This window comes from Ornithorhynchus anatinus, chromosome 14, assembly GCF_004115215.2.
Source record: "Ornithorhynchus anatinus isolate Pmale09 chromosome 14, mOrnAna1.pri.v4, whole genome shotgun sequence".
Classification (NCBI taxonomy): domain Eukaryota; kingdom Metazoa; phylum Chordata; class Mammalia; order Monotremata; family Ornithorhynchidae; genus Ornithorhynchus; species Ornithorhynchus anatinus.
Window position 1 is genome coordinate 35338353 of NC_041741.1, and position 24647 is coordinate 35362999.

General features: G+C 41.7%; 1 protein-coding gene and 1 non-coding gene across 2 annotated transcripts in view; one reads left to right on the top strand and one right to left on the bottom strand.

The window, feature by feature from the left end:
- The window catches only part of LTA4H (leukotriene A4 hydrolase), a 33313-nt gene extending 10536 nt beyond the window's left edge, over positions 1 to 22777 (bottom strand). Inside the window, exons 1-11 of the mRNA XM_001509769.5 lie at positions 22545 to 22777; positions 13966 to 14096; positions 12100 to 12220; positions 11243 to 11311; positions 8965 to 9069; positions 7409 to 7461; positions 5406 to 5478; positions 4336 to 4476; positions 3061 to 3084; positions 1438 to 1508; positions 883 to 994 (exon numbers count right to left, since the gene is read on the bottom strand). Of these exons, the coding sequence (XP_001509819.2) occupies positions 883 to 994; positions 1438 to 1508; positions 3061 to 3084; positions 4336 to 4476; positions 5406 to 5478; positions 7409 to 7461; positions 8965 to 9069; positions 11243 to 11311; positions 12100 to 12220; positions 13966 to 14096; positions 22545 to 22703 (1059 nt within the window). The 5' untranslated portion in view covers positions 22704 to 22777. The remainder of the gene's footprint in view (positions 1 to 882; positions 995 to 1437; positions 1509 to 3060; positions 3085 to 4335; positions 4477 to 5405; positions 5479 to 7408; positions 7462 to 8964; positions 9070 to 11242; positions 11312 to 12099; positions 12221 to 13965; positions 14097 to 22544) is intronic.
- Positions 22778 to 23001: 224 nt separating this feature from the next.
- On the top strand, positions 23002 to 23073 carry TRNAD-GUC. The gene has a single exon. It is a non-coding gene; the product is annotated as a tRNA-Asp (tRNA).
- Positions 23074 to 24647: the final 1574 nt, after the last annotated feature.

Consider the following 24647-nt stretch of genomic DNA (forward strand, 5'->3'; position numbering starts at 1 on the left):
ACTCAAACGCAGCCTGGGAAAACAAGAGTATGGTCACTCACACATCCAAGGGGGCTTTTGAAAGGAGAACAATTAAATGGGCTCAGGATAGCTAAAAGTAGAGGTGTCAGGTACACTGAACAAGGTTGCTAATTATTTGGTCTTTCTTTTTCCAGTTTAGAATGCTTTTACTATTTAAGACTCAGCCTTAACTGCCAGAATCTAGCAACAAAAAACATTGTTCTTTGTTGTATAGTAGTTTCCCTTTCCTGGAGTCGTATAACTTTTCCTTTTTAAATTAAGCAAATCTTTAGCAGAGCCAGTTAAAACTATTCATCCTGAAAGGCAATCTCCTTCTCAAAAGTTACAATGGAGTGATTATGAAAATCTTAAAAGCAAATCAATGCAGAGATTAAGAAAACGTTTGCTCTGAAGAGTTCTTTCACGAATTGAGATTCGTGATTGATTGACTGAATTATAATGTCAATATCTATTCATAAACTTACATTACTCATAAATTAACTAACTAGAGTCACATATTCCAAACACTTAGAATTTTTAAATAATAAAAACAGGCTCAAATGTGGCTTATATTTTCAAATAATTTTAGTTTTCAGCTGTATAATAACTCCCAAAATATAAACTCTCTCATAGTATTAGATGATTTAAGTCTAAGAACTACAAAGGACATTCCAAGCTGAGAATCTTCAAACCACAGTTATAGTGCTGGCTCCTTCACTAATTGTCTGAATGGTTGTTGACCAAGACACACTTCATTGTTCCTCCAGTGGAAGAATCACCCACCTGTTCAACTAATAAGATTACTTGGAGGACTCGCTATTGAAGGTCAACCAAAGTTCTTGGGACTCTGGAGAATAATGTTACATGGCATTATTCATTTACCGAATTCTGTAATTCTCCCCATCCTCCCAGAGCGTGGAAATGCCGGAACTTTTCCCCAAAAAGTCGACCACAAATGTGGCGCTCCAAGTAAACGGTGTGCCCTTCGTTCAGCCTAGAAAGAGAGTCAAATATTGGTGACTTCACTGGATTAAAAAAAATTCCTCTTCTCTGTAGTGATCAAGTGCATTAGACTAATGTGCTAAAACATTCATTCAATTGTATTTAATGAGTGCTTACTGTTTGCAGAGCACTGTACTAAGCAATTGGGAGAGTACAATACAACAATAAACAGACACATTCCATGCCCACAATGAGTTTATACTCGGGGGTGGGAGGGGGGAGAAACAGACTCCGAATCAGAGGAACAACAGGTTTTGTGTGGTTCCCAACCCTGTAGAATGACTACAATGATCTCTCCAGCAACAAAGATGGTAATCCCAACCCCTTAAGGACTCCGCTGTGTTGGTGGCAAAACAAAGCTGCTGTTCACTAATGTGCACACTAGGCAGACCTACCCTAAGCATTTATTTCTAGGGGGATAAAAATGAAACCTACCAGAAATGATCCCAAGTTTTGTTTGTCACTAGGTTTCCCGTCCAGCTGTGAGAGATCTCATGTGCAATAACCTGAGCAAGAGGGTAAAAAAAAAAAAGATTTACATAAACCTGTTACTCTAAAATACATCAAATGATGATAGGAATTTGGGGAGGAAAACAGAGCACATTTCACTTTCAAGACTTGTTGGTAACTTAATTTTCCATGTAACAGGGATCATAAAAGCCACTTTCCTGATGAAAATTATATTACCATAAGCAGGTTAAGATTTGTACCTTTAATTGGTTAGTTAAATAGCAAGCAGGAAAGAATACCCACAGTAACCCAATAAACATTTCCAAATATTCCCCAATTAAGCATAAGTGAGAGCTCAATATTTCTCGATCCTAATGTTTAGCAGCATCTTGAAAATTCAAACTTGAAAACGTTTTAGTTTTTCCAAATCCAAGCCTCTCAATCCTCTTTTACTTCACATCCCCTAGTCAGCCACAACTTTTGTTACTCAGTGGTTGTTTTGCATGAGACATAAATCATATTCATTATCCCCAAACCACAAAATGGCACAAAAGAAAGCAGTTTCGTCTTCTAGCAGTCAAAAAGAACATTATCAACTATTGTTCATTCGATGATTTAATGGTATTTATTGTTGTAGTAGCTTTTCTGGATCAATTTTCAGTCCAGGTAAATAAATGTTTTTTTACCCGTGATTACATATTCCTGAATTTCTCCTGAATGGTCCTTGAGTCTGCTTGAGCGACAGAAACAGAAAGAACTCTGACCAGCATTCAGCCCCCTGCTTAGACTCTGGGAGTTCCCTGAGGCCCCAGAATTGTGAAGAGAGTGGGAAGAACAGCACTGGAGACCAGTAAGCCTTGAAATCCTCTGTTTAATTAGGCAGATATGCTGATGTTGGGATACCTAGACACTAGTCTACAGTGAGCTGAATAATACCAAATTCTAGCCATACAGATTAGTGAGGATAGATTTACAAAAATCTGGTCAAAGAAAAGTGCTATTAAGAAAAAGAGTGACATGATGTAATATGATTTAAGCACTATATCTTCTCTGCTGTTTCTGAAATCAATTACCGTCTTTTTTAGATACCATCTAACCTATTATTACCAAGTGCCGTCAATGCATTTCCTATTCATAGCGAGTCTATGGATATATTTTCTCCAGAACGTCCTGTCTTCTGCCATAATCTGTAATCTTTCTAACGGTTCTTCCATTATCGTTGTTATAGTCTCTATCCATCTAGCTACTCGGTCTGCCTCTTCTATGTTTCCCCTGGACTTTTCCTAGCATTAGTGTCTCCTCCAGAGAATTAGTCCTACTAATTATCTGTTCAAAATAAGCTAATTTAAGTCATTTGGCTTTCCAAGACCAATTTGGCTTAATTTGCTCCAAAATCCATTTTTTTGGTTTTCAGGCAGTCCATGGTATTCACAAAAGCCTTCTCCATCAAATTTCAAAAGAATCTATGCTCTTTCTGTGCTGTCTAATCTATATCTTATATTTACCCACACAGTGAGTGTACTGCAAGTGATCGATAAATATCATTTTATGATTAATATTAAGAGAATCTTAATCTAGTGGAAGCTTGAATAAGATGTTTATACTTACATTTGAGAGTGACCTGTCACCTGCCTAAAAAAATAGAAAAAAAAAGTTATTCCCAAACCACAAATCAAGGCACTACTCTACGCCTAGTGCTCTGCATTAATAAACACTAGACTCCCACAATTAATCCATTAACAGTCCTGAGGGAACTTAAATGATGGAAAGAAAAAATGATGAAGAGCTAAACAGTATTTCATTTCTAAATTCCTTGCTCTCAGTGGAACTCTACTATATCCTGGGGGAGTGAAGATAGAGCTCTTCTATTCCTCCTGGTGAATGTCCTTACATAATAGCTGTTTTTTTCTTAAATCCTATCCACTCTCCAATGTCCCCCACACCACAGCTCATCACCAGACCCTTGATTTCTTTCCTAATGCCTTCTTTCATTACGACTTTTTTCTCTCTTTCCTCCCCCACCCCCCACAAGAGATGGTTAGTTACTATATGGGATCAGTAAGATCTGAATAACCACAAAGGTTCCTAGACCATGGAAGGTGGGGCTTGACACAACTTTGTATACAAAATATGTGGAGCATACTATGTTCTTTATCTTAATTAGTGGTTTCTTTTTATTTTAAAAAAATTCAATGGCAGCAAGAAAGACACTGAGTAATATAAGTCATGATAAAGTAAAAAGAATCACAAAAATAATCTATTACTGTACAAATGCAGTGCTTCCCAGTGGTTGCCCATTCACCTTTATATCCAACAGAAACCCTCATCAAATGCTTAAGGCACTCAATCAGCTCATTCCCTCATTCCTTACCTCGCTGATCTCCTACTACCACCCGACTTGGACACTTTGCTCCTCTAATGCCTACCTACTCCCTATACCTTGATCTCATCTATCCCTCTGGTGACCCCCTTGCCCATGTCCTTCTTCTGGCCCTTGCCCATACCTTTCCCCCTTCATAGCTAACAGTCCACTTTTCTCTTCACCTTCAAAACCCTTTTGATCATTTCCTCCAAGAGGCTTTCCCCGACTAAGCCCTCATTTCTCCTACCTGTCCATCCCTTGCCTATGCAGTTCGCCAGGTATCCCTTAAGCACTTTGATACTCACCTCGGCCCCACAACACTTAAGAACAAATCTTTATCATTTATTATTCCCCCTACACATTATTTCTGTTAATGTCTGTCTCCCCCTATAGACTGTAAGCACTTTGTGGACAGGGAACGTGACAACCAACTCTATTGTACTGTACTTGCCCAAGCATTAGTTCAGTGCTCTGCTCGCAGTAAGCATTTGATAAATACCCTTCATTCACGGATCACTTACCAGCAAAGTAGGAGTTACAAAAGTAAGGCAAGGGTTTTCCATGCCACCATAAGGAAAGGATGGTGGTAAAACCAAAAGATCATATTGGCCCCAAACATAAGGACCTCCCAAATCTTCTGCAATTTTCAACATAGCCTCAGTCTGAAAAAGTGAAATTCACAGATTTTTAGTAAACATGCTATATGCTATATATGCTATATGAAACTGTAACATTGATCACTTAATAATTCTGCATCTATTTGAATCATGTATGATGAAATAAGACATCATATAGTTTTATTTATTGCTTTGTCCTTGGCTCCTGATATAAAACCAAGTTCTCCAATGGATTGAAGATCATTCATTAAAATCTGGAATTTCAGAATAGAAAAATCATCCATCTTTCCATTCACATTACCCACACACATTTTGGGATCTGTTTGGGGTCTTTTGTTACTAAGTCATTCTACTGGTCACCCCTCTTTTTCCTTTTTCTGAAATGCCATTATTCTTTTTCACTGAACTAGTTTACAGCATCAGAGTGATTATGGAGTCTCCTGTTGAGAATGAGAGATGATCCTTGGTCCTCAAACTTCAGGACTGAGAACTGATCGTAGTGAAAAGGGTCTGCATGGCCACCTGCACACTATCATCAAGGCCAGTCTGCTGGAGGCTTGGAGAGGAGGCAACCATCCCATCCTCTTCTCCCCTGGGTGGGAGACACACAGCCACCACCAAGGAAGATAAAACCAACATTCTCTGGCTTTTTCTCCTGCATTGAAGGCTACCATTATGGGGTCCCACCTACTCTTCAAGTAGTATTGATGGGGGTGAGCAAGGGGAAGAAATTGCTCTCTGAACCCAGGAGTACAGAAAAGGTGGGAAGGGAGGAAAAGCCTTCCACCAAAGAGTATTTGTGGCAATTGCTTAGCTTGAATTTTGAAGGTAAGGCTTTGTATTTTAGTGTTAAAAATAGCAACAGACCCCACCTTGGTTCCAGAAAGATATGGCATCATAATTCCCCAGAAACCAGTAAATAGAATTGAATAATCCAGCTATCACAAGCTAGAAAATGCAAGTCTGTCACCCACCTCAGAAAATTCATAGGCAGATTTTTCCACCTGTTCCTTTTCAGACCACACCAAAGTTCTTGGGCCAATTTTTCTGTAGAATTACAGATCACAGTTAATTTTCAAATAAAGGTATTTGACTTGACTCCATCTTTAGGTTTATTATAAAATATATTAATCCAGCTAGGAGTAGCAAACACAAAATAGGGCTTTAGGGAAGGAAAGAATTACTTTTAGAATATTTAGGAAGTATTTCAAAACACAACTAAAAGGACACTGGACAAAGGACAATGTCCTACTAAAATCATGCCTCCTCCAGGAAGCCTTATTGGGCAAACTTCTCATCCCCCCACATTACTCTTCCTCCCTTGCATGTTACCTGTGCACCTATGCACTTGCATTCAGTGCTTTGCATGTAGCAAATGCTCAATAAATATCACCAATTGATTCATATCCTCTAAAATCTGGATATTCACCCTACCTTCCATGGCACTTATGTACATACCATTATACTCTGCTGCTTCCCCTACCTGTAATTTGTTTGTTTCCCTCACTACCTCTCAGGTAAGCAATCTGAGAACAGGAATCATGTCTATAAACTGTACTGTACTCGAAGAGCTCAATACAGTGCTTGAGTGCACTTTCATTCATTCATTCAATCGTATTTATTGAGCGTTTACTGTGTGCAGAGCACTGTACTAAGCACTTGGAAAGTACAATTCGGCACTTTCATCAAGGTGCTCCAGCTCTGCAAAGCCGGCACATATCCCCAAATTCATTTCCCGCTGCTCATTAAGAGAAGCAGCGTGGCTCAGTGGAAAGAGCACGGGCTTTGGAGTCAGGGCTCATGAGTTCGAATCCCAGCTCTGCCACTTGTCGGCTATGTGACTGTGGGCAAGTCACTTAACTTCTCTGTGCCTCAGTTCCCTCATCTGTGAAATGGGGATTAAGACTGTGAGCCCCACGTGGGACAACCTGATTCCCCTATGTCTACCCCAGCGCTTAGAACAGTGCTCGGCACATAGTAAGCGCTTAACAAATACCAACATTATTATTATTTCCCCTAAAAAAGTTAAGAACAGCAAGGGCAGCATCGGCAAGCACACAAATATGGTAAGTCTGGTGGTGGTCATGGGATTCCCTGGAGCAGCTAGGCTTATACTCTACTGTATGAGAACATACTAAAGACAGTGATTAACTGATTTCATCTCCACTCCAAAAAAGAACAGCACACATCTAGCTCTTTTCTATAAATCAACTGTATATATTTTCGTTACCCTATTTATTTTGTTAATGAATTGTACATCGCCTTGATTCTATTTAGTTGCCATTGTTTTTACGAGATGTTCTTCCCCTTGACTCTATTTATTGCCATTATTCTTGTCCGTCCGTCTCCCCCGATTAGACTATAAGCCCGTCAAACGGCAGGGACTGTCTCTATCTGTTGCCGACTTGTTCATCCCAAGTGCTTAGTACAGTGCTCTGCACAGAGTAAGCGCTCAATAAATACTATTGAATGAATGAATGAATGGAAATAATCTTTTGGATCTGCTTGACTCATTTTAGCAAACATTTTAAGATACGCTTTACTTCTGAATTCAACAGGAGTATTTATGTCAAATCAAAACCATAATCGAAATGCCTAGGTTTTCTGCCCTGCTTTCCACTTTGATATATACTTCCCGTAAGGAATGGGCTAGAGCAAACATCTTTAAATTTCTGCATAACGCTAGACAAGTAAAGGAAAATTAGGAAAGTGGGAGGGGGACATTCCAGGCCCACATGAAAAAGGCACTATCAAGATGAAGTACCTGTAGAAATCTGGAGTCACATAATCTGTCAAACAAATTATTTTGTTCTTTACACGTTAATCTCAGATAAAAATAATTCATCTTCTAAGTTTGGGGCTTTCAGACCATGGCAAATGCATAACTCATTAATATTCTGCTCATTTTAAAGGTGTTTTTACTGCACCAAAAGACTTATCAACATTACATAAATTTGTACGTCTTTCCGATGCTCACCTGCTTTCTAAAGCTCCAACCACAAGAGCAACCAGGTAGCAGGGAATTGGCACCTAAAAGAAGAGAACAAAAAATGCCATACATATAATGCAGGGTACTTACTGTATGGTACAATCAATATACAAAAGAAAATATGCTTCCTTTAAAATCTCCTTCCCTGCATTATCCACTTGCCTTTTACCCTTTTACCTCTCCAGTTTAACTTTTATTTGCTAAGGCAGTTCAAATTCCCTGTACAACAAATTTTTAAGAAGTTTCCAGGAGGCCAGAAGGGTCAGATCTCATTTCAGGAACATGGGATTTTGGACTACTTTGCACTTTTTGTGCCCGTTTTAATGATTAACATGTAGTTCCACCGTTTCATCTAAAGAAGTAAGGCTACACAATTTCCTTAGCATGCTTAAACTGTAAAATCCAATTAGGGAAAAAGCTCTAGGCTGCAAGCTCATTATGTACAGGGAATGTGTCTGCTATTTCTGTTGTATTGTACTCTCCCAAGTGCTTAGTACAGTGCTCTCCACATAGTAAGCACTCAGTAAATACCATTGATTGATTGATTACGGCAAGTTTTGTAGAGCTGGGATTTCATCCCAAGAAACTCCCGGCTCAACCATGTACCTACTGGGTGACCTTCGCCTAGTCACTTCACTTTTCTGTGCCTCAGTTCCCTCATATGCAAAATGGAGATTAAATAACTCTTCTCCCTCCTACTTAACTATGAGCCCAATGTGGGACCTGATTATCTTGTATCTATCCCAAATTTAGTGCAATGCTTAGCCCATAGTAAGCACTTAAATAACACCACTGTTATTAACTAAGTCTAAAAAAATCCATTCCACCTCCTTCTGGGTCCCCAAAAATGAAAGGCTAACCCCAACCCAGTTTAGAAGCAGAGAAGCTATCAAATAGCCTATGTCCCATTTAGGTGAAGTAGAGGCTGACCCCAATAGGAAAATTTTCATTCCTTCCCCCACAATACCAGCCTTGGAACAGTCAGAGGAAAATTAAAATTCAGAAGTGTGCAAGGATAGAGTTAACTAGCAGAAATGCAGGAAAGGGTGATTGAAGAGAAAAGGAGAGAAAGATGTGAGAAAGTGTAAATATAGGTTCAGAATACCACTTGTGGTCATACGCGATCACCTAATTGAGATTAGGGGGGTTGTGGTTATTAGCTATCAGGAAAGCATGAGGAAATGGGCTTTTCTTGAAACATACAGTCAGATAACATAAAAATGTAAAGACTTAAAAAATTATCACCAGAGAAAGGAATACACCGTGTTCTACTGATTATTCTATAACCAAAGAGTCTATCTGCTGGTATGATTTTCAAAAATCTTTTCAAATGACAAACTGCAGATTGTAATACTGTGTCATAGCCACTGATAAGTTCTTAATAATTAATCAAGATTATGTTGAACAGTGGAAAGAACCACTGCAAAACAATGAAGCAGACAGGTAATTTGTAGGGACTGAAAGAGTCCCAGGGGTAATTCAGTTCCTGGAAAAATGAAATTTAGCAGGTTACTAATGATCCGAACTAAATTTTGAAGTCTTACTTTTTGGCTAAATTTGTATATTTTCCTAGTAGCGTCTGCTGGATCTGATTCGTCTCCATCACGAACGGCACTCATAAGGGCCACCAAATCTTTAGGAACGGATACCTAAAGCAAGAAGAAGAGTTATTGCCATATATCAGCGCTAAGTACAGTGTCTGGCACATAGTAAGTGCTTAACAAATACCATAAGAACTCTCTCTTAATCTCATCCATCTAACTGCTGACCTCTCACCCTGGTCCAGCCTCTGGCCAGGAACACCCTCCCTCTCCCTATCTGACAGACGATCACTTCTCCACCTTCAAAGCCTTATTAAAATCACAACCCCTCCAAGAGGCATTCCCCAACTAAGCCTTCATTTCCTCTTCTCCCACTCCCTTCTGTGTCACATTGTACTTGGATTTGCACTCCTTATTCCCCATTCCCTGAGCCCCACAGCACTATGGATGTGTTTGTAATTTATTTATATTAATGTTCATATCTCCCTCTAGAATAAGTATGGAACGTGTCTACCAACTGCTATACTGCACTCTTCTAAGTGCTTAGTGCAGTGCTCTGCCCACAGTGAACGCACAATAAACATGATTGAACATTCTTTGTCTTTCTTATCTACATAGTAAAGGGATTCTACTGCAAAAGTGGGTTTAATTTATAGCCAAATAGTTCAGTGGGATGTTCTTAAGAAGCAAAACTGCCTTCCTTAAAAACAAGTTTGCCATGGGCATATATATCTTTTGCTCTAATTGGCAAATATCTTGGTTTTCTAAGCTTAAGAAATTAAAAAAAAAAAAAGATGGTGATACAAACTCAATATGCCAGGAGGCTATGAAACACCTGGAGATATTTTAACAAAAGGGTAAATGTCTATATTTATAGGTTGACCTGGATATACTGATTCAATCCCACCCAAATGCCAAAGAATAAATTTGATCTCATGATTTCTACCAGCCCTTTGATTCCCTGAATGATTGTGGAGGAGTGTGCACCCTGGCATTTCACTGACATGAGCTTACCGTGCAGTTTGGTTCATTCCAGCAGATTCTAAGATAATGCTGGGATGCATCAATAGACTGAAGCAAAAAAACAGCCAAACCATTTTTTTTTTAATTTTTAAAACGGTCTTCAGCAGTCTGTTCCGGCCTTCATTCACAGTTGCCTTGAGCAGAATGTCCACCATTTTTTTGATGTCTTTTAAATCAAAATGACTTCTTTCTTTTCTGCACGCACAATGTTTAGATTTAGCCTCCCTGGAGACGATAGTCCCCTTTTCCAATTCTTTCTGATAGGAGTTAATTACATTCTGACTAGCTAAAAATATTCAAAAAATTATCGTGCACAATAATATGACTATAGTTAAAGGCTGTGTTCCCCCCTTCTAGACTGTAAACTCACTGTGGGCAGGAAATGTGTCAGCTAATTCTGCTATACTGTACTCTCCCAAGTGCTTATTATTATTATTATTATTACTAATAATAATAATAGCAATTGTTAAGCACTCACTATGTGTCAAGCACTGTTGTAAGCGCTGGGAGAGATAAAAGCTAATTATGTTGAACACAGTTCCTGTCCCACGTGGGGCTCACTGTTTTAATTCCCATTTTACAAATGAGGGAAGTGAGGCAAAGAGAAGTTAAGTGACTTGCCCAAGGTCACACAGCAGACAAGTGGTGGAGCCGGGCTTAGAACCCAGGTCCTTCAGACCCCCAAGCTCATGATCTATTCACTTGGCCATTCTGCTTCCACAGTGTTCTGTACAGTGCTCTGCACACAATAAGCACTCAATAAAAATGATTGAATGAATTAGCTGATTATCTGGCCCTTTACCCACATAAAGTTCGAATAACCAACCCAAAACCAGTGCAGTTTTGGCTACTGATCCCTCAGGGAGAGGTAGATTACAACATCTGAATTCCCCTAGGAGAATAAAGCAGCTTCTCTGAGATTTTGCTGTAAATGCTCTGCTAGTCTGATTAAAGGAGCTGCAGTTAACCAGTGAGCTGCCTGTCTCCACTGATCAAGTTCTAATAAACTCTCCCCTTCCTCGTAGGACTTGCTGATATATTTGTTAATCACAGTAACAGCTCTCTCCCTTTAACAGCTTCAGTGAAGCCCCAAATGTGATCAGTAGCAAATAGTTCTCAGAGCCCAAGTGCTACCCATTTCTTCCTGAGCCTGCTATGAGATTCTGAAAAGAACTAGAACTTTTGATGAACTGGCACCTCTGACTGATGACTTGGTTGGAAAGAATTTTCAATTAAGTTTGTGGTCTCAACTATTTACCTCGGCATAGTAGGTTATTTTCACCGAAGGAGTATCCTGGCAAGGAAGAATTGCTCTGCAATGAATAGCCTGAAGGAGGGAATGAGAGAGAGGGAGAGGGGAAAAAAGTGTCAAAATGATCAACTAATCTTTCTCACATACAGAACCTGGAATAAAACTCTTAGAATACTGATGAAGTATCCAAAAACCCCGTGGAAAGTTTAAATGATTTTTTTTTAAATTTCATTGTATCACTCTTGCTTTGGCTTCTTTATAAGTCAAAACCAGGTTTTTCATTATGAAAATATTGTAATGGAAGTGTGCTTTCCCCTCCTAATGAATGGCTTGGGTCATCTCAGTTCAGCCAAAATGACAGTTGATATTCAGACTCAGCAAGTGCCTATGGACTACATGGATTCAGAGGACTTAAAAAAAATCTCCTGATGTTAGTCCCATTCTGCTGTTTCTACCTTTAAAAAGCTATAAATCCTATTTCAGGGTCAAACTAGAGGCAGCTCAGGACTTATTGGCTCCAGAGATGATGGGTGGGTGGATGGTGGCATGGTGGGAGGAGTAGGGGCAGCTCCCACCCTTAAAATGGAGTTCTGCGAGAGTGTGGCCAAGGATCCTCCAACTTCTAAAGCGTAACCAGTTACCTGCATTATTTACACAATAAACTTGAAGCCCCTTTGCTCTAAAAAGCAAGCATATTCATTTCAGTGGGGCTACAGGCAATGAAGTATTGCAAATGCAAGTAAATCAATTTGTTCTTTTTTAGGAAAACTTTGACCCATCCTTGTTCACCTCAGCCTGAATTGATAAAACCTCTAGATTATAAAATAATTTGGCTCATTAAATCATAATAAAATCTTTCTTACTTGGCACTGGCTGAAAAGAAATGGGTGTTTTTTCCCTGAAGTCTGTTCAGGAGTAAGCCACTGAAGAGCAGAAGATTTTGGAGAGGTCTCGTAAGAAACTTCTACAACCACTTCTTGGTTTCTGCATGTACAAAAACAAAATGCAAGTTTAGGCTAGAGCTAGTGTTTCTATCCAGAGAGAAGCCCTAGGGAATATTTTTTTCTATATACCCTTTATGTATTTATAGTTGCTCTTCATTATGAAGAGATCACTACTGATGAGATTATAACTTTGTATACAAGTGTGACTGAAAAGACTGCTACATGGTCACACTCCCTTCCACATGGTATGCACTTAAAGCCAAATCTGTCCTGTACAGATGGATTTGTTCCACACTTTTATTGAAGAACAACCCCTCTCCCTAATACTGTCTGTTGGAGTGGCTAGTTGGTCTCCTGCTGTGTTTCCCATGGACTGGGCTTTCCCCATGTCTTTAATCAATCAATCAATGGTATTTACTGAGTGCTTCCTATGTGCCGAGCACTGTACTAAGCACTTATCTACAACAGAGTTGATAGACATATTCCCTGCCCACAAAGAGCTTGCAGTCTAGAGGAGGAGACAGGCATTAAAAATAAATTCTGGAAATGTACATGAGTGCTGCAGGACTGAGGGTGAGGTGAACATTAATTGCCTTTAGGTACAAACCCAAGTGAAGGGCAACACAGATGGGAAAACTGGTAGAGGAAGTGAGAGCTTAGTCAGGGAAGGCCTTGAAAAAATTGTGATTTTAATAAGGCTTTGGAGGTGGGGAGAACTGATTGGTGGGGGGGGGGTGTCTGTTGATTATGAAGAGGGAAGGAGTTCCAGGCCAAAGGGAGAATATGGGCAAGAGATTGGAGGTGATAAAGATAAGCTCGAAGTACAATGAGTACGTTGGCCTTAGAAGAGCGAAGAGAGCAGGCTGTTGTGGTAGGAGGCGAGGTAAGGCAGGAGAGGGCAAGCTGATTGAGCACTTTCAAGTCAGTGGTGAGGAGTTTCTGTTTGATGCAGCAGTGGATAGACCATGACTAGAAGTTCTTGAAGAGTGGGTAAACCTGAACTTAATGGTTTTTTTTTTAGCAGCAGAGTGAAGTATAGGCTGAAGTGGGGAGAGACAGGAGGCAAGGAGGTCAGCGGCAATGCTGATGCAGTAATCAAGGTGGAATATAAATTCTTGGATCGACATAGTAGAAGTTTACATAGAGGAAAAGACGGATTCTAGAAGTGCCGTGAAGGTAGAACTCTATCAGGACTTGGTGACTGAATATGTCATCATATTGCAGAGCACTGTAAGTGCTTGGCAAAGTACAATACAATAGAGACAGGAGACACAATCCCTGCCCACAAGGAGATTACAGTCAAACACCTGGAAAACTAAGTATAAATTTTGCAATTTGGAGCGAATAATACCGTGATCAAGAACCACCAACAAAAAGCATTTAATTTATAAAAGATATCATGTACTTTCCACAAAATTGGTTTATATCAATAGTTTTTTAAATTTATCTTTAAGACCTAAATTTAGGCTTATGAGTTTTTGTTTCTATACATATAATAAGATATACACACAGAAAAATTGCTATCCACTGAGATATGAGAAAATGCAGATCCTTTCATTGCTTTAAATTTTAGATACAGGTATTAGCACTGGTGAGACCCCAAATTAAGTGTAGAAAATAATCCCACTGATCATTTCAAAATAATTCCCTTGTTACTACAGTTGCTGTACAGCACAGACCAGAAAGTTAGATGGAATAATCACTTTTGTATAAAAAGGAAACCCTTTGAATATTTCAGAATGTTATTTCCATGATGTATTTGCAAGAGGGTAAAAATATGCATACTTGCTCAGGGCAGAAGGAAGAGTGATTTCCAAAGGGGATCCCTTGAAACTGTGTCTTTCTCCAACAGTAAATTTGGCTTCTTTTCCATTAATCAACACTTGATTTATTTTTAGGTCCTTTGTATCCAAAATCTGTAATCAAATATATTTTAAAAAATAGAATATCACCATCATTTGAAAAAGTTTGGTTTAGCATATCTGAGTAATCAAGTAGGCTATATTTATACTAATTATCCAGGAAACAAAATGGCAAAGAATACGTATTTAAGGAATCATAAATGCATTTAAAAGTTAATTAAAACTTCTCTAACTGAGACTTGTAGGGCTATAAATGCCAAAAAATTATTTAAGTACTCATAACCAATCTCAGCATTTTTGCACATATCTGACAAGTCCTACTTATGCATTAACTCACGCACATATCCCCTTTTCCTTCTTCACTCTAGCTGTAATTTATTTTAGCATTTATTTCTCCTTCTAGATGGTAAAGTCCTTGCGGTCTGAGATCAAGTCTGCAAATTCTAGTGTACTCTCCTAAAAGTTTAAATTCTGAAGGCAGTAGGGGCTCAATTAAAGCAGCATGGCTCAGTGGAAAGAGCACGGGCTTTGGAGTCAGGGCTCATGAGTTCGAATCCCAGCTCTGCCACTTGTCGGCTGTGTGACTGTGGGCAAGTCACTTAACTTCTCTGTGCCTCAGTTCCCTCATCTGTAAAATGGGGATTAAGACTGTGAGCCCCACGTGGGACAACCTGATTCCCCTATGTCTACCCCAGCGCTTAGAACAGTGCTTGGCACATAGTAAGCGCTTAACAAATACCAACATTATTAATTAAAACTACTGATTGATTGCTTCGTAAAGTCTAAATCCTTTGTTTCAAAAATGACTATAGATGGAATATGAGTAAAATACTCCAGAGAGGAAGATTACCTCAGTCATTGGTATTTACTGAGCACTTCTGTGTGTGAAACACTGTACCAGGCAGTTGGGAGAGAATAATATAGGAGTTGATAGACACATTCCCTGTCCACAAGGATCTCACAGTTGAGAGAAGGAAGTAGACATTAAAACAATCGTATTTATCAAGTGCTTACTGTGTTCACAGAACTGTACTAAGCACTTGGGGGGAGTACAACATGATGCATAACAGACATATTCCCTGCCCACACTGAGTTTACGGAAGTGAGATAGTATAAAGATATGTATAAACAGTTCTGGGGGTGAAGATATTCCCTGCCCGCAATGAGTTTACAGAAGTGAGATAGTATAAAGATATGTATAAACAGGCTGGGGGTGAGTATCAAGTGCTTATTAATGTTTGTCTCCCCCACTAGACTGCAAGCTCTTTGTGGGCAGGAAGCTTGTCTATTATATTGTGCTCTCCAAAGCACTTAGTAGAGTGCTCTGCATGCAGTAAGCGCTCAATAAATATGACTGAATGAATACAGAGCCAAGTGCATAAGCGACATAGAAGGGAGGGCAAATAGAAAATATGAGGGCCTTCTCAGGGAAGATCTTTTGGAGGAGATGTGATTTTAGTATGGCTTTGAAGATGGGGAAAGAGAGGAGAGAAAGTGATCATCTGTCAGATATGAGGGGGTAGTGAGTAGGCAAAGGTATGACAGATGAGATCAAAGTATAGAGAATAGGTTGGAATTTGAGGAGCAAACTGTGTTTGTTGGGTTTAGAAGGAGATCAGCAAGATTAATTAGGAGGGGGTGAGCTGACCGTGTGCTTTAAAGCCGATGGCAAAGTGTGTCTGATGCGGAGATCATTGTGGGCAGGGAACGTGTCTCTTTATTGTTAAATTGTACTCTCCCAAAGGCTTAGTACAGTTCTTTGCACACAGAAAGTGCTCAATAAATATGACTGAATTGAACTGAAGTGGATGGACAACCATTGGAGGTTTCTGAGGGGTGAGGAGATATGGATTGACTTTTTCAGAAAAATGATCTAGGCAGCAGAGTGAAGCATAGATTAAAGGGGAGAGACAGGAGGCAGGGAGGAAGAACAAGAATCGAGATCAGCATGGATGAAGAGGAAGGGGCGGATTCTAGAGATGTTGCGATGGCAGACTTTACAGGATCTGGTGACCAACCTTTCCTCCTAAAAGCTTCTTCACTCTGGGCTTACAAATCTTTACTCTCCTGGATTCCATTTGACTGCCAACAACTCCCCCCAAATTTAAACCAAACCAAAGGATGGTTTTAACACCCACTGAAATATATGTCAGTTGGACACGGCCCTTCAGCCTCACCCACACCCATGGAATGGGATCTCCTCATCAGCAGATCATTTTCAAAATCAAAGGGCAGCACTATGCAATGATTTCTTATTCCTGTGCACTGTTATTTTTAATCTATGCCCATGTACCTTTGCCCACGGTTATCTTTATTACTTTACTGCATGTGGCTTCCTCACTAGACTAGAAGGTTCTTACAGGTAAGAGCCAGATAATAATAATAATGATGATGGTATTTGTTAAGCACTTACTATGTGCCAAGCACTGTTCTAAGCACTGGGTTAGATACAAGGTAATCAGGTTGTCCCACCTGGGGATCACAGTCTTAATCTCCACTTTATAGATGAGGCAACTGAGGTCCAGAAAAGTAAAGCGACTTGGCCAAAGTCACACAGTTGATAAGTGGTAGAGTCAGGATTAGAACCCATGACCTTTGACTCCAAAGCCCATGCTCTTTTCCACCAAACCACGCTGCTTCTCTTACTTTTTATACTCTGAAATTGTCCCTATTTTCTTAGTACAGTGCTTTGCAAAGAGTAGGCTCAATAAGTACATTGATAAAGATGATGAAGTAGAGTTTAAAGAACGTCTACAGATTCTACCTACCACTGTCATCAGGTATTGGTAGGCTTAATAAATACCACTGCTGTTGTTTAAGTAAAAAGTCTAAAGAACATGTTCAGCCTCTATCTACCACTGTCATCAGATATTTTATTTTAAATTACATAAGCCACTCCCACTTTTAAGATTTGCCTTCCTATCTCAGGGCAATAAAAATTAATAATTAAAATTTGAACAGTTTTAGCTCTTTAATTTATGCTCTCAAATACTATGCACTGTAAATCGAGATATAAATGACAAAACTCAATGAATGAAAATTCCATTCATTCATTCAATCGTATTTATTCATTCGTTCCCCGCCCACAGGGAGCTTACAGTCTAAAGAGATGGATATTAAAATAAATCACAGATAGGTACGTAAGTGCTGTGCAGGGAGAGGGTGGTGTGAATATCTAATGCTTAAAAGATATGGATCTAAGTGTGTAGGCAACACAGAAGGGAGTGGGAATAGGGAAGATGAGGGTACAGTCAGGAAAGGCCTCTTGGAGAAGATGTGGTTTTAATAACAGCTGAGAAGCAGGGTGACCTAATGGATAGAGCATGGCCCTGGGAGTCAAAAGGATCTGGGTTCTAATCCCAGCTCTGCTACTTGTCTGCTGTGTGACCTTGGGAAAGTCACTTAACTTCTCCGTGCGTCAGTTACCTCATCTGTAAAATGGGGATTAAGACTTTGAGCTCCTTGAAGAAAAGGGACTGTGTCCAACCTGATTAGCTTGCATCTACCCCACTGTGTAGTAGAGTGCCTACCACATAGTAAATGCTTAACAAATACTGTTAAAAAAAAAACAAAACAAAAAAATACCATTAAAATGTAAATAAATAAGGTTTTGAACATGGAGAGACCAATGGTGCATCAGATATACAGAGGTAGGGTATTCCAAGCCAGTGAGAGGACATGGGCCGAGTGTCAGTGGCGAGACAGATGAGAACGAGTTACAGGGAGCGGGTTGTGTTGGAGGAAAGAAGCGTGCTGTAGTAAGAAATCAGCAAATATGATCTGGGCAGCAGAGTGAAGTAGGGACTGGAGTTGGGAGAGATTGGAGGAGACAAGGAGGTCAGTGAGGAGGCAAATGCAGTAATCACAGTGGGATAAGATAAGTGCTTGGATTATCGTAGTAGCAGTTTGGAAGGAGAGGAAAGGTCAGAATTTATTCGGTTAGGAAGGTAGAACTGACAGGATTTAGTGACAGAATGAATATGTGGTTTGATACAGTGCTCTGCACATAGTAAATGCTCAATAAACACTATTGAATAAATAAATACTATTGAATGAATGAAAGAGATGAGTCGAGGATAATACGAAGGTTACGGGCTTTGGAGACAGTGAGGATGGTGATGTTTTCCACAGTGATGGGAATGACTAGGGAGGCCACTGTTTGTGAAGAAAGATGTTACTTTGTATAGCATGTGTGCCTGAAACTGTACTCCCATTGGAATGTACTTGATATATTGTAGTGTAGAGTAATATTGTTTCTTTCTCAAATTATTTTTTAATGGAGTAGTCATGGTTTTAAAAACCTAAATAAATGCAAGGTAGAACACATAACATGCTGATTCTGTATCCTTTTGATATCAAGGCAAGCTCTGCATGGAAACAAGCTCTTAGGAGGTGGTAATATTCTTTCAGATAGATATAAAGTTACTTAATTGTACTTTGATCCATTCAATGTATGACTTGTTGAGATAGATAATGTAATCTTTGAGAAAGCAATTTAATGGAGAGAGAGAAAGAAGAAAGCGTCAAACTTCTTTGTTCAAACAAGGAAGTTGACGTTTAGTACAGAAGTGTTTCTATAAGGAAAGGCAAGAGGAACCTAATGGCTTTATAAATATTTGGTCTTTACCAAAATAAAAATGCACTTTGGTTGAATAAACTTCACTTGGAAAAATGAAGCTAGCTTAGTATTTTATAGTATAGTGTTAGATGAGTGTTTTGGTCACAATTGTGGCAGTATTGTGGTTATAGCTGTAACTATGGCACAAACCCTCCTTCACACCTCTTTTTCTCAAGAAAAAAAACAAAGTTGCTTTGCTTCTTTTACAAGGTACCTTGGGTTTTCTGACTTTAACTGCTGTGACAACATACTACAAAATGATATCAAATTCCCTGGGGCCAAATAGGATTGATTATCCTCCAGTAATTTATATAATTCTTTTCAGTTTCTCGAAGAAATGATGTGGCCCAGGAATCATAAGTTTTGACCAAAAATCCTGAAAGCTCTATACAGATGGAACAAATAATGGCCAGGGACTGATACTTTCTTATTCAAGTATGCTGTCTGTACACTGGAAACCCCTTGTTGGCAGGAATCGCATGTACCAATTCAGTTGTATTGTACACGAATAGGCATATTCGCGTGGCTCAGTGGAAAGAGCGTGGGCTTTGGAGTCAGGGCTCATGTGTTTGAATCCCAGCTCTGCCACTTGTCAGCTGTGTGACTGTGGGCAAGTCACTTAACGTCTCTGTGCCTCAGTTCCCTCATCTGTAAAATGGGGATGAAGACTGTGAGCCCCACGTGGGACAACCTGATTCCCCTATGTCTACCCCAGCGCTTAGAACAGTGCTCGGCACATAGTAAGCGCTTAACAAATACCAACATTATTATTATTATTACTTTCCCAAGCATTCAGTAGAGTGGTCTGCCCAGTAAGTGCTCAATAAATACCACTGATTGAGTAACCACTTTCTTCTCCAACATAAAGGCTTAAGCCTTTAAAGTACTCAAGTACGCGATCTTTAGTATGTATGCCAGAACCAGTTTCAGGGACAGATGGCAGCTACTATTTGGACGGTCAACATCCGGTCAGAGAAAACACAAATAATGCATGCATGAAGTCAGATGTTTCTCACGCAACCACAGCTGAGCAAAAAGAGCAGAATAATACCAGAGAGCAAAAATACGGCTGATCAAGCCAGAGCACGCAGAACATGAGAGGCAGCATGGCCTAGTGGACAGAGCATGGGTCTGGGAGTCAAAATGACCTGGGTCTGCTGTGTGACCTTGGTCAAGTCACTTCACTTCTCTCTACCTCAGTTACCTCATCTGTAAAGTGGGGATAAGACTTGTGAGCCCCATGTGGGATATGGACTGTGTCCAACCTGAATAGTTGGTATCTACCATAGTGCCTGGCACAGTAAGTACTTAAGAAATATTCGTTCTTTCATTCATTCAATCATATTCACTGAGCACTTACTGTGTGCAGAGCACTGTACTAAGCACTTGGGAAAGTACAATACAGTAATAAAGAGAGATCATCCCTGCCCACAATGAGCTCACAGTGTTGGGGGGAGAGCAAGTCAGGGTGACGCAGGAGGGAGTGGGAGATGAGGAAAAGTGGGGCTTAGTCTGGGAAGGCCTCTTGGAGGAGATGTAACTTCAGTAACTTCCCCCTTTGAAGGTGGGATGAGGGGAGGGGGGTGTAATTGGCAGATTTGAGGAGGGAGGGCTTACCAGGCCAGTGGTAGGAAGTGGGCCTTCATATCCCCCTCCGCTCCCCCCCACCCCACCAAAAAAACTCCAAAAAACAAAAAACCAACAACCCTGTAATCAGAATAAAGGAAGTAGGGACAAGGCTGGCAATGGGCAGAAAACAGGAGATTGGAAAAAGGGGAAGCAGGGAGGGATGAGGGTGGTAGCAAAAGACTGGTGAGATAATCAGTCACGAGTGAGAGGAATAAAGACACAGAGTCGATAGGAGTAAAAGGTGCAAGATGTAAGGGGGTGGGGAGGTAGGAGACAGTCAACTGGGGGCAAGGAGGTTGGAGTAGGGGCACAGCACCAGATCTGGCAGTATTAAGCAGTATGACCTAATGGAAAGAGCATGGGACTGGGAGTCGGATGTCCTGCCAGTCAATTGTATTTACTGAGCACTTACTGTTTGCAGAGCACTGTACTAAGAGCTTGGGACAGTGCCATGTACCAGAATAACACACGCACTACCTGCCCACAATTAGTTTACAGTCTAGAGAGGGAGGCAGACATTTCTATAAGTAAAATCACAGATACCTACATAACTGGGAGAGGGGATGCATAAAGTGAGCAAGTCAAGGTGACAAAGAAAAGAGTGGGAGAAAAGGAAAGGAGGGTTTAGTCAGGGAAGGTGTCTTGGAGAAGATGCGCCTTCATTAAGGCTTTGAAGGTGGGGTAGGTACTCATGCGTGTGTCGGATATGAAAAGGGAGGGTGTTCCAGACCAGAGACAGGATGTGGGCACGAGGTCAGTGGCGAGCCAGATGAGATCAAGATACAGTGAGAAGGTTAGTATTAGAGAAAAGTGTGTGGGCTGGGTTGTATTATCTGCTGTGTGACCTTGGGCAAATCACTTAACTCCTCTGGGCCTCAATTCCCTCATCCGTAAAATGGGGCTGGAGACTGTGAGCCCCATGTGGGACGGGGACTGTGTCCAATCCGATTAGCTTGTATCCACCCCAGCGCTTAGAACAGTGCCTGGCACAGTGGAAGCACTTATGCCCAGCCTGATTAGCTTGTATCTGTCCCAGCGCTTAAGACTACTGCCTGACACATAATAAGCATTTAACAAATACTATGAAAACAAACAAAAAAAGGTCTCCTGGCTAAGTGAAGCGGGCCGGGTTCCCCCCAAATTGGTCGGCCCGGGATCCGTGGCTCGGGGGCAAGAGCAGGGGCTTGGGAGTCAGAGGTCTTGGGTTCTAATCCCCCGCTTGTCAGCTGTGTGACTTTGGGCAAGTCACTTCACTTCTCTGTGCCTCAGTGACCTCACCTGTAAAATGGGGATCAAGACTGTGAGCCTCACGTGGGACAACCTGATCAGCCTGTATCCTCCCCCAGCGCTTAGAACAGTGCTCTGCACATAGTAAGTGCTTCACAAATGCTATCGTTGTTATTATTATTATTATTCTCTGTGCCTCGGTTCCCTCGACTTAGAATGGGGATTAGGACTGTGAGCCCCATGGGGGACAACCTGATCACTCTGTATCTCCCCCAGCGCTTAGAACAGTGCCCTGCACATAGTAGGTGCTTAACAAATACCAATATTATTATTATTATTCTCTGTGCCTCAGTTCCCTCATCTGTAAAATGGGGATTAGGACTGTGAGCCCCACATGGGACAACCTGATCACTCTGTATCTCCCCCAACGCTTAGAACAGTGCCCTGCACACAGTAAGCGCTTAACAAATACCAACATTATTACTATTCTCTATGCCTCAGTTCCCTCGTCTGTAAAATGGGGACTAGGACTGGGAGCCCCACGTGGGACAACCTGATCACTGTCTCTTCCCCAGCGCCTAGACAGTGCCCTGCACATAGTAAGCGCTTCACAAATCCCAACATTATTATTCTTCTCTGTGCCTCGGTTGCCTCGTCTGTAAAATGGGGATTAGGACTGGGAGCCCCACGTGGGACAACCTGATCACTGTCTCTTCCCCAGCGCCTAGACAGTGCCCTGCACATAGTAAGCGCTTCACAAATCCCAACATTATCCTTCTTCTCTGTGCCTCGGTTGCCTCGTCTGTAAAATGGGAATTAGGAGTGGGAGCCCCACGTGGGACAACCTGCTCAGCTTGCAACAACCTACTCAGCTTGCAACAACCTGCTCCGCTTGCCACAACCTGCTCACCTCGCAAATCCCCCCCAGCGCTTGGAACAGTGCTCTGCACCCAGCCAGAGCTTCGCAAATGCCACCGCAGTTGTGGCCGTCGAGGGTGAGGACCGTCCAGGGGGAGCTGCCGCCTTACCAGGGAGGTCAAGTTGTCCACCTGGGACTGGACGGTGAGGGCGGCCGTGGCTTGCAACGCCTTGCCGGGGAAGTCGACGCGGCAGCGCAGCTGCAGGTGCTTGGAGATGCAGACGGAGGCCGGGGAAGCGAAGGAGCAGGAATCCAGCAGCTCCGCCATGGCTGTCGCTGGGAGCTGAGCTGAGCTGGGAGCTGCAGCAGGGCCAGAGAAGACCCAGGGCTGCAGCAGGGCGGGGGAGCCGAGGAGGGAGCGGCGCGGGGCACGCCGGGACTCGTAGTTTCGGCAAGCGGCAGGATCACGGGCGGCGCCGGAGCGGGGGACTACAACTCCCGTGGTGCACCGCGACACGCCGGGAGGCCTCCCGCCGAGGGGAGCCATCCGCTCCAGCCGCCATGATGTCATGGGTGACGTGGGCAGAAGGTTATAGGGCCGACGGGAGAGCCAGCCCCCGTGCAACTCCTCGTTAGTATAGTGGTAAGTATCCCCGCCTGTCACGCGGGAGACCGGGGTTCGATTCCCCGACGGGGAGAAGCCCAATTTTATTTTATTTCATTTAAAAATTAAATCGTTTTAGAAGCAAAACCTAAGATCAGGAAGACTGTCGGACGTCTTTCGTACGGTCTTTGATGGGCCGGGGAGTCCGCAGAATTTCATTCCAATCTGTTTCTTTGCTCTTGTCTTGATGTGATGTTCAGCCCCTGGAGTCTATTGATTGCCGTTGCTCTTGTCTGTCCGTCTGCCCCGATTGGACTGTGAGCCCGTCACAGGGCAGGGACTGTCTCCATCTGTGACCGATTTGTTCATTCCAAGCGCTTAGCACAGTGCTCTGCACATGGTAAGCGCTCAATAAATACGATTGAATGAATGAATGAATGAATTGGGCTGCAGGACCACCCTTTCCAATATCTGTTGAGGAATGGGGCATTCCAAGCGCTTAGTACAGTGCTCTGCACAGAGTAAGCGCTCAATAAATACTGTTGAATGAATGAATGAATGAATGAATGAATGAATGAATGAATGGGGCTGCAGGACCACCCCTTCCAATATCTGTTGAGGAATTGGGCATTCCAAGCGTAGTAAGCGCTCAATAAATACTATTGAATGAATGAATGAATGAATGAATGAATGAATGAATGAATGAATGAATGAATGAATGGGGCTGCAGGACCACCCCTGCCAATATCTGTTGAGGAACTGGGAATTCCAAGCGTTTAGTACAGTGCTCTGCACACAGTAAGCGCTCAATAAATATGAATGAATGAATGAATGAATGAATGGGGCTGCAGGACCACCCCTGCCAATATCTGTCGAGGAATTGGTCATTCCAAGCGCTTAGTACAGTGCTCTGCACATAGTAAGCGCTCAATAAATACTGTTGAATGAATGAATGGAATTGCACTGCCCTACTGTACAAACGGTAACAGGACAAAGCATCCCGCCGAAAGGGATAGTAAACTGTAGCACATTTAAATTATCCTGAGACTGAAGAACCTCTTTTGCATAGAATTTCTCCTTTTATTTTATCCCAAGACTGAAGAACCTCTTTTGCATAAAATTTCTCCTTTTTGCCACATAATACTGATATAATATACTTGGGACTGGGTCCAAACCCAGGATCGCACAGCACAGATCTTGGGATCCTCGGATAGTGGAAAGAGCACGGGCTTGGGAGTCAGAGGTTGTGGGTTCTAATTCTGCCTCTGCCACTTGTCAGCTGTGTGACTTTGGGCAAGTCACCTAACTTCTCTGGGCAGCAAGCAAACAGGCACGATCGATAACCTTGTTTTTCCCACTTCAATGCCTACACTCGTTTAGCCCAGGAAAGGTTAGTGGCGGGGGGAGAATTCTTCCCCTATTCAAGGAGGAGATTTGGAAGCTATCTACGTTCACTCTAACTTTACAATGGGTTCTCAACTTGTAAGGGAATGGAAAAAGGAGGGGTGAGCTTGCCTATAAAAGGAAAGAAAAACTCCTTGGATCAATCCAGACTAAGGATTAAGCCTTGGAAGGGCAGCAAGCAGGGAATACCTTCCTTCCTTTCATATCTATCAAATGTTTCAGCCCAGGAAAGGAGTGCCTTTCTGGAGCTTCGGCATGTCTTCA